General features: G+C 39.3%; 1 protein-coding gene across 1 annotated transcript in view; it reads left to right on the top strand.

Moving 5' to 3' along the window:
- The first annotated feature begins 400 nt into the window (after positions 1-400).
- pkn1a (protein kinase N1a) overlaps positions 401-14092 on the top strand; it is a 59580-nt gene continuing 45888 nt past the window's right edge. The window contains exon 1 of the mRNA XM_041983229.1: positions 401-1274. Within this exon, the coding sequence (XP_041839163.1) occupies positions 1254-1274 (21 nt within the window). The 5' untranslated portion in view covers positions 401-1253. The remainder of the gene's footprint in view (positions 1275-14092) is intronic.

Here is a 14092-nt window from a genome sequence, read left to right as displayed (position 1 = left end):
AAAGTTTAAGAATCAAATAAAAAAGCTTAAAAAGATGACAAGCTTTTAAAGCCTTCTTGTTTGCTATTGCTTCTATTGAAGAAATATAGCGTTTTGTGTAAAATAAATTAGGAAAAAATTACTTATGATTACTGAACTTGGATTTATGTATTACTATCAAGTTAATTATATAAAAGTGAAATTTTGGCTTACTTTTATAATCTGTATAACCAAATAAAACATTTTCCAACACAAAGTAGATTAGAAATGATCCTCCCATTACATTCAACAGTTCGTTAGAAATTGACAACTGGCGCTGCGGTTCGTCACGTGACACCCGGGCGCGACCCCGCCGTCCAGCGCTGGACCAATGAACGCCCCGGCGGTTTGCTCTGGCGTCGGGAACGCGCGCTGGTCTTGTACACTGTGAATTGGTGCGGCGCTCAGTCAGTTACCCGCTGCCTGAATATCTGGAAATGTTGCGTATCCCCTTTTCCCGTACCAAAACAAAGGGAGTCGTGTTTTGTTTGGCTTATGTTTTACTTTAACCGGCGGGACATTTAACCGACAGTTCCAGTTTCTATTGTCTCAGGTTTTGATTGTGAGCGGCTCGTGAAGGGCTGACAGGCGGCTTGTTTTCTTTATTGTGAGGCATGTGATACAGATGGGAGACTGAGGCGTGCTCGTGTTTTACGGATGTTACCGGGAAACGCAGAGAGGAGGAAGGGCTTTTGTCCCTCCCCAACTGTACGTCCACCGTGGAAGTGGCTCACCGCCCGGCTTCAGAAGGACCCGACGGAGCCGTGCTGCTGGTGAATACTACGGGGCTCTCTCAGCTAGCTGTTGCGCGGCATACACCCAGATAGAATGGACAATGACTGTGGAGCCACCTAGTTTTTTTTTACTTCTTTTTTGTTTTTCTTTTGGATGTTGTTTAACGAATGTCTTGCCTTTAAAAGAAAAGAAATAACAAACAACCCGCTTAGTTAGTGGACGTGTTTTTATTTTTGCTAGGTGGGAGGCTAACGTTGGTCAAACATACGGGAGGATCAGTTGAGGCTCGGTCAGGCAAGCCAACAATGCGGATTACTTCTTTGTGTTAACAGACTGCATAAAGTTGAGACAAAACTCACAGGACTAAGGTTCGGTACTTCCCCTATCATCGTTTTATTGTCTCATAAAGGACACAGCGTGTTAACCAGAGGGAACAATTCCCACATGTGGACACACTGTGTGTGAAGCTGCACCCAGACTGAAAACAGGCGAGGATAACCATGGCGAACGACTCTGTCCAAGTAAGTTAACACAGCTGGAAGTCCTGCAACCTGCTCTCATTGTCTCACTAGTCAGCAATAGCACACACAATACCTTGATGGACCCCCTCCTCCTTTGTAAATGCATTTCTATTGAGCACAGAGGACGTGTGCAAAGAAACGGACGTTTAAATCTAAAATTATATATATAATTTTATATATATATATAAATATTATATATATATATATATATATATATATATATATATATATATATATATAATGTATACATATGTGTATATATATGTGTGTGTGTGTGTGTGTGTGTGTGTGTGTGTGTGAGAGAGAGAGAGACTCTCCGTGTCCACCTGACGGCATGAACACGGACAAATGACTCCTCTACTGAAAGCTCACATCTCACAGATTCCAAACCTGTAAGTTTCATCTCACTATGACCAAGATTCACCGAACCAGAGGCAAAAGAAGGTCCAATGTATGTTTCACGTTTGTGAAATATTGTCATAAAATGTCTTACCTTTGCTCTCTTGCCTCAAAAGTTAAATCCACCAGAATAAAACCGCATTTAATTAAAAAGAAAAAACAAAACAAAACTTTGTAATTGTCCTTTAGGAGAATATGGGCAGAAAATCACAATTTACTGCCTTTTTACATGGGTTTTGACAGACAAAGAGAAATGTCGGTTCTTTTCCGTCTTTCTTAAGTGCCAGACAAAAACTTCTCTTTATTTTAATAAACCCGCTCTCTCTTGATTATGTCAGTGCTGCAGCAGGGCGAGACATCGAGGAAGAGACATGGACTTCAAGCTGCTGCATGTGGTTTCTCTGTGTTCAGAGGAATTAACAGCGTTAATTAATTAATGCCATTAATAAATATATATATGTATATATATGTGCTAACATAATGGTCAGTTCAGTCCTGAGTGTGTGTCTGTCCAGTATGGGTGGTGGGGGTGTTGTAGAGCCTGCTGTCCTCCTGTATCGTTCCTTCAGACAGTGGAAGATGGAGGAGTCTGCAGCTGAAATTGCTCTTCAAACTGTCCAGTGTGTCATGGAGGGGGTGGGAGTTATTGTCCATTATTGCCAGCAGTTTTGCAAGCATTCTGTCCCTAACCACCTCCTCCATCCCAATGACAGACTCTGCCTTTTTTGATGAGTTTGTTCAGTCTGTGTGCATCCTTTACTTACATGCTTGTGTCCCAGCACACCACAGGAAAAGTTGTGTGTTATTAAAACACACTCAATTTCCTGTTGTAGCCTTAAGGCAATAAGTTATTCACTTTAGAGTCATCTGGTTTGGTTTGTTTTGACATTATTGACTGTTTTTACAGTATTTTTTTAAAAGGGTATTAGGAAGATGAACACAGGGAAGTTCAGACACATTATCAGAGTACGTTAGAACTCTGACATTTAAGTGAGTGTGGAACTGCAAGCTCTGCAGGTGTAACTGGTTTTTAGGTTGTCAGCGATCATACAATCCTGTTAGCAGGTTTGAAACACGGAAGTAATTATTATTAGCTGGCAGAGATGTAGGACTGAAGTTGCCATCAGCCTACCTTATTATTAGAAGTAGCCCAGCCTGATACAGGTATGTGTATAAACATAGAAGATGGTAGTGAGATGAACAGTTGGCTGGGAACAGCAGTGTGAGTTGATGACATAAAATGTTGACAGCATTTCAGATCAACTTTTTCTTTTAACCACTGTATCATAAATATGCCGGATGGGGTGTTCATTGATTGACATTTTTGTTTTTGAAGCAGGCACAAGTTATCATGAATGCACAGCTTGTCTTTCATAACACAGCTCTTAATCTGTTATAACTTTTAGTATAAGAAGAAATATTTAAATCCTGGCTTTTCTGTCTTTGGATTGTTTTAAAAATTGGCGCAATTTAAATAAAACACAGGAAGGCAGAGGGGTTCTTCACATATATGTCTGAAAACATATCTTCCCCATCCATTCCCACTCCGATTGTAGTAGGTTTTTTCATTATTAAGCTGCAAACACCAGCATGTTTCTTATAAAAACAAGCATCTGTTTCTGTTTTTAAATGCTCTAAAAGCAGCGCATTATTTTAACTGCTCTAAAAAGCTTTTAGAGGCCCATTTCTAGCTTTTTAGCCTTGATGTAAAAGTGCTCTAATGGTCAGTGTTTGTCAAAACTCTACATATTGAAATTAAGTGAGGTAGAAGCCAAGCTGAGAGCAAGTTTTGGTTTTTTGTCTGTGATAAAGTTTTAAGTTTGAATCAGCTAAGTTATGAGACAGAATTAAGATAGTGAGTGTGTCCCCACATGATAAAGCCACAGCCCAGAAAAAAACAACACATTATTTGTTTTCCCTGCTAGGGCTGTATCCACAAGATATTCCTTTATTTCCTTGTATTTAATTCTAATTAAAGCCAGCTTCAGTTTAGTAATGATATTAAAAAGTTGGATTTCTACTGTGAACAAGCATCTGGTCTCAGCTGATGTCAGGAGCTAGTTTTAGCTAGAATTGTTATTAGATATCTGTTGGTCGATGAGGAACATCCATTCTGTGAATTTTATTGTTGAACTGGTTTGGGTGACGCTACCTAATGGCATTGTAGCTGAGATGTGGCTTTGAGCTTGTTTGTGTTTGACAGTAATTAATATTTTTCATCTTTGTAAAACCTCAGAAATGTGTGGGTGGGTTATGTTACATGTAGTTAATATAGCCTCAAGCAGACATGAGGGGAGAAATGTTCGAGTTTTTATCTAACTCCCAATTATGCTGTTATTGAACTTGTTTTCCGACACAAGCAGCTGACTGGTGTATTTTAACTTTAGTCGACTTATGGGACTTCATTCAACTCCCTGTGAAATAACTGAAAGATTTACAACATCGGCTGACTTTGATGTGCAAAACCAATGGAGTTCCCCTTTTAAGTTTTAGTGATTGTAGAGATGAAGCAGGCAGCGGAGCTCCACACCCCTCCCATGGTTGGTTGCCCCCACAGGAAGACAGTATTAAACGGCCTCAGCAGAAGCCTGAACCCAACTGCGTCACACTTCCTCATAAAGGTTAGAGGAGAGATATGAGTGGAACAGACGGGGGTATGTGTCTGTGTTTTATTCTACATCGTGGTGTTTGCTTATGTGACAGATTTTTGTACAGCTAAGAAAAGTACAGACTTTTTTGCTAAATGTACATGTTCATGTTCTCAAATACACAGATATAAAAGTGACACACAGAGAGACTCCAGGGAACACATAGGAATACTTCCCATAAGCCTTACCATGACGTAAGGAGACAGTTATGCACACAAAGTGGGTTTTTTCTTTTCCCAGTGCTGCCTTGAGGCCATCCAGACAGACACGGTCCACAATAATACATCACCAAACCCATGAGCAACTGGAGGCTTGGAGAACTAATATTCTCATTTATTTTCAAGTTGGACATCTCTCTTTCATAAAACAAAGCGCTCTAACAGGATTCCTCATCATGTGATGCATGAATATTTCTATATATAGTCATTTAAGGCATCATAAGCTCCTACTGGCTCTTAACTCTTTATCTTATCTGACTCTTAAGGAATGCATAAAACCAGTACTTTGAATTTCTAATGATGAAAACACAAGGATTGGTCCTTTGCATGTCAGCAAAGTTGGCAAAATAAACCAGTTTGAGGGGGATGGATATCAATATCAATAAGCAAAAAGACCAAAGCTGTCACATTACAAGTGCTTTCACCACTTCTGGCTGGAATCCAAAACCTTCTCATTTTTATTTGGTTCAATGCACATTTAATGTGTTTACAGCCTTTCTACCTCTTTGATAAAGAACCTTATTGCATAACAGCGGTAACACCTACCACGCCTAATGTACTCTGCGCTCCTGGGCCTTTTTTTATTTTTCCTTTCAAATAAATTTGCCATTAAATACTAATGTCTGAGTTTCTAGTTTAAAAACTGGAACGTTGCTCCTTGCTTGTAAGCTGCATTGATTGAAGGTGTGCTGAGAAACTAAATGCAACAGTTTGGCTAGAAATCTGTTGGCAAATGAAGATAATTTGGCCTTTTTGGCTTTTCTAAAATCATAGTAAAGTATGTTTTGTTTTTTGGGATCACTGCTGAGACAAACATGCAAAAAAATATGTTTTATGACATGATATTATCAGTGACCTAAATAGGCATTTTTCACTGTTTAAACATGCAGAACATAACCTTGAGATAGTAATATTCAATGATAATGATAAATTTGCAGGAAAAAACTGCCCAAAAAATTCAAGGTCTCCTTTTGATTCCCGTCTTTTGTGTTGATACATTTTTAAAAATGTAGCATTAATTATCTTTCAGGCAGTCATTAAAAAGAATCTTTGTTTTTTGGAGTTTGGGAAGTTTGCTGACGTTTCTCAGTTGGACTCTGACGTTTGAAACATTTGGTATGCCATGTTTGGCCTTTTGACATGCAGCGCTTTTGTTGGATTGTTGCCATTCAGATGGAAGTAAGGCTTTGATAGGGCGCGAGGGTGGAGGTTACTGGGTGAAGGGGAGGGCAGGATAAAATGGGTGCTGTGCGCATGAAGAAGCCATGCAGCCGCAGGGGTACAATAGGTTGTATTGTCTGACACCGGCAGCCCAGATCACATTCAGTTCACTGTGAGTTCATTTTCCTGTTTCCTGACTGGACACCATGACCAACTAGCCAACCATGTTTACAACCTCACAGCAGGTAGTAATACATGTTTGGTTAATGGCGTTTGGGTTGTTTAGTTTAGTTGTGGGATGTTTCATCCTACGTGTAAATTGAAATCCAGCATGCGTTTAAACTGCGTTTGTCCTGCAGCAGCTGGCCTACACCAGCAATCCTCTCCACCGCCTTTCCCCGTGCTTTTATCTGCCTTTTACATCTCGCCTTTGTGCAAGCATCCCATAATTCTCATGACCTCGTAGCAATGCATCCCTGCATTCCAGCTTCAAATGGACCTCTCCTTCTTCCCAAACACCCAAACATATGCACAAGCCTTCAACTCTGAGCTTTGTCATGACATCCTCCTGTCAGCCTTGGCTTGTGAACTCCACTGGTTTTCTGTGTGAGCACTGGGTGGGCTGGAAAAAGCAGAGATCAGGAAGCAAGTGGGTCAGGGTGGGTCACACAACCAGAGCATCAGTAGAGCAGATGTTTTTCTGCCATTGTTTGGTTTTTATCCCTTCAGATGCTGAAGTTTTGTCTTCATGTCTGTGTCGGTCAAATTTGCCATCACAACTTTTGAAGTTTTATGAAACAACAGCAGTATTTCCCCCCTTTCGCTCTCTGTTTGGCTAGTGGCCTGGTGTGTCACCAGCAGCAGCAGCTTCACACTTGACATAATTTGACCCTTGACCCATCCTGATGATGGCAATAACTGCAGCCCATGGGACTACATGCATCGATCCCAACTCCATTGCGCAGCTCTGCTTTGCTGTTTAAACAGCCACTCACTTGGGCTGAAGCTGTTTTTTAATGCATGTTTGGAAGAATAAAAAGTCCATCTCTGTAACAGGAGGGCAAGCCACTGAGGGAATGGTTGGAATGGCAGTTTTATTCATTTTAAAAAGGAATAACTCAACTAGTGATCTCCACAGATGAATAAAATATTTTGGTCTGCCTTGTTGGGCTTTTATTGAAGCATTTTTAAGTAGAGATGAATAAACAAAGAGCATTATGCTGTAATCTCTCAGAGGGGATGTCATTTCATGTAAATGGATTTTGAACAAGTCATTTGAGGCTTTAAGCCAACAGTCTTGTAGCTCTAATAAAAGGAGTAATAATCAGGATACAACATGTTTTATTAGGATTTAATGTTAAGTATGTGTTCTTAGGGCGGGATTCCACTGCAGGAATGCTGATGTTTTTATTTATGTTTTCCCCCCATTAAAAGTCTTGTAGCCTTTAATTCCCGGCTGCTTCTCATCCTCCCATGCCTGTGTCCACATTCTATAGCATACATTATTAAGGTGTTTCAGTCATTATTTCCCCCACAGCAGGGGGTCAGCTGGTAAACAGCTCATCAACAAAGCAACTTGGCTTAATTCAAAGAGAGTACTAATGCCTCATTAGGCAGAGTAATGTATATTAAAATTACAGTCAGTTTAATTGTCTTGTTAATTTTGTTAACCAGCCTCCCTAAAACTAACAATAAATGTCTGCTTTCTCAGCTAAGGGGTTCTTACAGGGTGTGCAGAATTATTAGGCAAGTTGTATTTTTGAGGATAAAATTTATTATAGAACAACAACACAAAAGACTCATAAATATCAAAGCTGAATATTTTTGGAAGGTGGAGTGGGGCTTTTTTAGTTTTAGTATCTTAGGAGGATATCTGTGTGTGCAGGTGACTATTACTGTGCATAATTATTAGGCAACCTAACAAAAACCAAACCATTTCACTTATTTATTTTCACCAGGGAAACCAATATAACAACTCAAAATTTACAAATATATATTTCTGGCATTCAAAAACAAAACAAAAACAAATCAGTGACCAATATAAGCACCTTTCTTTGCCAGGACACTCAAAAGCCTGCCATCCATAGATTCTGTCAGTGTCTTGATCTGTTCACGATCAACATTGTGTGCAGCAGCAACCACAGCCTCCCAGACACTGTTCAGAGAGGTGTACTGTTTTCCCTCCCTGTAGATCTCACATTTGACGAGGGACCACAGGTTCTCTATGGGGTTAAGATCAGGTGAACAAGGAGGCAATGTCAGTATTTTTTCTTCTTTTAGACTCACTCTCATTTCATCAGTCCATAAAACCTTAGAAAAATCAGTCTTATGATATTTCTTGGCCCAGTCTTGACGTTTTATCCTGTGTGTCTTGTTCAGTGGTGGTCGTTTTTCAGCCTTCCTTACCTTGGCCATGTCCCTGAGTATTGCACACCTTGTGCTTCTTGGCACTCCAGTGATGTTGCAGCCCTGAAATATGGCAAAACTGGTGGCCAATGGCATCTTGGCAGCTTCACGCTTGATTTTCCTCAGTTCATGGGCAGTTATTTTGCGCCTTGTTTTTTCAACACGCTTCTTGCGACCCTGTTGACTATTTTGAATGAAATGCTTGATTGTTCGATGATCACGCCTCAAAAGCTTGGCAATTTTAAGAGTGCTGCATGCCTCTGCAAGACATCTCACTATTTTTGACTTTTCAGAGTCCGTCAAATCTCTCTTCTGACCCATTTTGCCAAAGGAATGGAAGTTGCCTAATAATTATGCACACCTGATATATGGTGTTGATGTCATTAGACCACACCCCTTCTCATTACAGAGATGCACATCACCTGATATGCTTAATTGGTAGTAGGCTTTCAAGCCTGTACCGGTAGGAGTAAAACAACATGCATAAAGAGGATGATGTGATCAAAATACTCATTTGCCTAATAATTCTGCACACACTGTAAATTTATTTAAATTTGATATATATTCAACAACAATCCACTGTTTTTTAGGACATAAGTGCTTAAAGAAGTCTCAGTATTGTCTTCAATCATCATTTTCAGGCTTAATCAACTTCACTCTCACCAAAGAAAAAAACTGGTGCTTTAAAGGCTCAACACAGAACAAAAGCTGACTGGTAAAGAAAACATTGGCACTAATTTTAAAATCATACATCATTTAAAAAGAGACCGGAATGTAAGAAAACATAGCAATAAGCTGACACGAAGCATACACTACCATGGAAATGTTTCAGAGGGACAAAAATGAAATGTTTAATATGTTTGCTGTTTTGTGTGACTCATCACGCCATTAAAATTGAAGCCTGGGTCACGGACAAAGTTGTCTGATGAACTTTGTGACTTTTTAAATTCATTCATATAAATCAATAAAGTTTTTTTTAAGGTTTGTGGAGCAAATTAAAATCGGTAATATCATCAGTACAAAACAGTATGCACATTTTTGTACAGTTACCCGCTCGCCACAGATTGTATACAGTTTATATAAAAGCATTATAGAAACAAGTGTCCACACTGAAACATATACTTATGCTGTATGTACAAATGCTTCCATATACATATTATTACACAAACATATAAACCTATTGGAAAAGAAAAATAAATGTAGTATTGTCCAACCCAAAATTCAATATCATAGACCTGGACACAGGTGTGACAGCTTTAGGAGAGAGGGCATATGAGCTGTGTGTGCAGTACATATGAGATTTAGACCAGAAAGTCACCAACTTCATTGTATTTATAGAGACATGGCAAGACCGCATCGTTTTGCAAAGGTAGACTGTTGGAGCCCAGGTGAATACGTGACTTACTCCATCTGATAAAGGTCCCACATGTTTTGAATCCAATTCATTGTTGACTATTTTTATTGTCGACTATTGTCGACAACGTCGACTAATCGTTGCAGCCCTAGTTGCCACACACACAAATGACCAAAAGACTAAGCAACGGCGAGCCCAGAGAAAACAGAGGAAGAGTTTTAATCTGGAACCACAGACATCATTTTTCCCTCATAGAGCTAAAAGACAAGAACATTATGAGAAATGTTCATAATAACCAGAAACAAAGAGTTTCTTCATGTTGGCTGTAAGCAGTTAGAATCACGAGAAGCTCCTCTCCTGAGGAGGAGACAAGGACATGACATCCAGCAGCCTGAGGTTAGTGTCTGTTAGTAAATTTTCCACTAGGTTTCCATTTCATTCATTACTCAGACCTACTATTCCATTTTATGATGAATAAATGAATTTGTGATTCCAATAAAGTGAACATATTTGAAATTATTTTTTAAAAGGAATGGCATAGTTACTTTTCCGAGTAATCAGTTACTTTCATAATGCTGTAACCCTGTTGCTGTTACTTTTTGCAAGAAGTAACTATAATTAATTACTTTTAAAAGTAACATGCCCAGCACTTCTTGATAATACCTGAAGTAGTAAAGATAGATAACAAAAAAAACTTTATGAATCTCACTTTGTTTTGCCACCAAATCAGATCATACAGCCAACAAACAAGACAACAGTAAATAAATATTTCTACCACAGAAGGCAGTGAAAACCTTAAAGAAAAAACAAATAAACATGATTAAAAAGCCAAAAGACACAAAGTAAAACCAAATAGAAACTATTTAAAAAACCTAATTGCAAGTAAGAAGAACGGATCAAATAAAGTTCAGACAACCAGCAGAAGGCGGCTGCATGTTAATCCACATTTTACAGTATAAATTGAGATATCTAACAGCAGCAGGAACCAAAGACCTTCACTGTTGTCCAGTAGAGCTTTAGGCATCACTAGTCGCTCACTGACAGTTCCTGATGGCCTTCTAGTTTAGACCCTACCTTCTCCAGAGTCACCTCTAGAGTCTGGTGTACATCCAGCAACAGACCCAGCCCTCCTGATCCACTTGTTGATCTTATTTTGGTCCTCCTGCTCAGCAATGTACAGCATGAATTAAGTACACAAACCACGGTGGCTTGATAGAAGATACTTAGAAGCCCAGAGCTGCTGTAGAAGGAGCTGAGTTTTCCAAGAAAGAAGACTAAATTTCTCCATTAAAGCTTCGGGGTTCACTTTCCAGTTGAGTTTACTGTCCAGATAGATTTATATGAACAGTTTTTATCTGCTGTCAGTTAATTATCATTCTATGAGATCAACCAATAGTTCTTTGGTCTTTCCAACATTCAGCGTAAAGACATTTGATCCACATTTCTAAGGAAACGTGTTTTCTGTAGGGCAGCCTGTCCAAAATCTCTCTCATGTGTGGTACAGGACCAGCAGCAGTTGTGAGTGTAAAGCGATCCACCATGTTGTCTTTCCCTCCCCTCCTTTCTCTTGCAGCCTCTCTGCTATCTCTCCTCCTGCTGTCCAGGCTGTTCACCAGCTGTTCTCTTTCTCTCTCCCCTCTCCCTCTGCAGCCCTCCCCCTGCTTACCACTTCCACCAAGTGGCCTCCACAGCCGTCCTCCACTGGGGAATAATTAGAAAGAAGACTTTTCCCTTCAAGTGATGTTGCTGCTGTTAATCAGCATGAAGTCATGTAGACTAAACATTTGTAAGCTAAAATTAGATAAAGCAAAGTTTAGGTGTTTTTGAACTTGCAAAGTTTTTTTTGGCCAAAACACTCAAGTATACAAATAGAAGGGGTTGTAAGTGGGACAGTCACAATCATTTCACCTTGTTTGCTTTAAATGTTTCAAATAAAAACTGAAAATATCTTGTAGAAAACAGAAAATCTTTAGCTTATCATGTCAGGGTATCTTCCACAAATTATACTCGCTAAAGAAATACATACAGTGTGTGTTTTTCATGTTTCGCTCCAAGTTGTCACATCCTCCAGATCAGTCCAGAAAGTCTTTATCAAAGTTTGCATAGACGGTTTGGGTGTGTCTGTGTGCTTTATGTTGTGCGTCATAAGCCGACAGTTTGACTTACTGGATATAAATAGGTTATGGGAGTTATTAAAGTCTCCCCACAAACAATCCCTCTCATTACAATGGGCTGGAGATCATGTTGCGTTGATAACATTTGGCCTTCTGGGAGTTTTACTGGTGTCAAAACTGAACAAATGGATGGTTAGATCGCTGGGTGGAGCTGGCTGTCAGATCCCTGAGTCAAATCACTTCAACAACCAAGACTTAATGTTTATTTTCCAATTAGTGGGATATATATATATATATATATATATATATATATATATATATATACACATATACAGTCATCACAGTTCATTAAATTAGTTTCTTTAAGTCAAATGCTGGCATGTAACTTTACAAATAAGCATGAGACTGAAGCTTATCAGGTTTGTGTAGATGTCACTGATAATAAGGCTGAACAGAGGATCTGAAAGGGGAGTAATCTCAGCTGATAGCGTATGTGGCAGTTGTTTGCAGACAGAGGTGGGGCAACTAAACCAAATTAATACAGATCTTTTTTAATTCTCCATGTTTATAGATGAAACAATCCACTCAATTATAGAGTCCACATGTTTGGTCTTTTCAGTGTAAATAAATTACCTGTATGAAGTAATGATGAGAGCAGGCAGGGATTGGGATTTTTCCTCTTCATTTAGACTTTTTGTGAATTTTGTCACCACAGTCGTGTTGGTAATTATGATATCTGTCATTAATCAGTTTCTACAAATTAAGCACATCAACAAGCCTCAGTGCAGACAATTAGAGGCATTAGAGGAAGGAGAAGTTGGAAGGTTTTCTCTTTCCTGGAGACTTGGCTGTCAAAGAAACACCTGGGACAAGATAAGCAATGTTTCTCCATCTTCTATCGTCCAGTGTTGGTGAGTCTGTGTGAATTATAGCCTCAATTTCCTGTTCTTAGCTGATAAGGGTAACACCCGGTGTGGTCTTCTGCTGCTGTAGCCCATCTGCTTCAAGGTTGGACCTGTTCAGAGATGCTATTCTGCATACCTTGGTACTTGGATCAAGTGCTTTTTTGACTTCCTGTTGCCTTTCTATCATCTCCAACCAGTCTGCCCATTCTCCTCTGACATCAGCAAGACATTTTGGTCCAGACAACTGCTGCACACTGGATATTTTCTCTTTTTTCATGCCACGTTCAAAGTCATTTAAATATCTTTTCTTCCTGATTCTGATACTCAGTTTGAACCTCAGCAAGTCATCTTCACCATGTCTACATGGCTAAATGTGCTGAGCTGCTGTCATGTGACTGGCTGATTAGATATTTGTGTTAACAAGCAATTGAACAGGTGGACCTGATAAAATGTCGGTTGGATATTTAAAGTGTAAATATGTTACATGTAAAGAAGAACAAAATGTTCTCCTCCCAACACCTTTTAGATATTACCGGTGTTCTTGGAAACTATATTAAAGGTGAAAAATTAACAAAGTGTGGCCTATAAAATGATATTTTCCAATGTGTTTAGAGTGAGGATTGCAATGGTTTCCCCCCTTTACACACAATCAGCGCTTACACAATCATCATCCCAAATATTTTACATAACCTGATCTAAACTCACCCAGACATGAACTTTAACCCTCTGCTCTATTCTTCATTCATTTATACAACTTCTCATTCACTCACCAGCTTTACTAATGCTCCCACCAGAGAATTGTTTTCCTTTCCTTTCCAGTAATGTGTCGCTTTCATCCATATCTAAATATTTCCACTCTTAGCTCTTTTAAAACCTTATTTTGTTTAGAAGACAACCTTTTAAGTTATTGCATGTAGTTGTGTGTAAGCCGTGGGTGCAAAGCAGAGCGCTTTCAGCATTATTAAACAGGGAATTTACAGATTAAATTAAAATGATGTAACAGGTTAATCTTAAAAAGCTGTTTGGTTTAGTGTAGCTGGCTCTCGCACAATCTAGATGATGGATGTTGAATTAATTTACTTGCTAAATTTAACAGATTAACGTTGAAAATTATAAATATTTTTGCGAAGAAACTGTGCATTATCATTGAAAACATGACTGGATTCCTAATGCCTATTGTCAGATTAATCACTGAAGTTTAAATATGTTGTAAAAGAGAAATAACTTCTTTTTTTATGGAGTAGTGGAAGCCAGTAGTCTGTGCAACCACATAATCATGGCTTACATACTGAACTTGTCCCAGCAGGTCACATAAACACAAACACAGAGACCTGCTGCACTGATCTCTGCTGCTGTTGCTACATCTGAGGCCAACTGTCATGGCTGCCGATGCTATGACACACACACACACACATGCTAAAGGCAGAGGATCCCCAGGGTGCTCGTACTGCTCATCAACATTCACCTCCATGCTCTGTTTCCCTCTGTCTTCCTCTGTCTTCTACAGCTGCTCTTGAAAAACACACAACTGTCATTTACTCTCCACCCACATGCTCACACACACCTTTTCCAAACACACACACACACACACACAGAGTGGTAAATGCACATGA

This window comes from Melanotaenia boesemani, chromosome 4, assembly GCF_017639745.1.
Source record: "Melanotaenia boesemani isolate fMelBoe1 chromosome 4, fMelBoe1.pri, whole genome shotgun sequence".
NCBI lineage: Eukaryota > Metazoa > Chordata > Actinopteri > Atheriniformes > Melanotaeniidae > Melanotaenia > Melanotaenia boesemani.
Note: the sequence above shows the minus strand (reverse complement) of the source record. Positions and strands in the feature narration are given on the sequence as shown.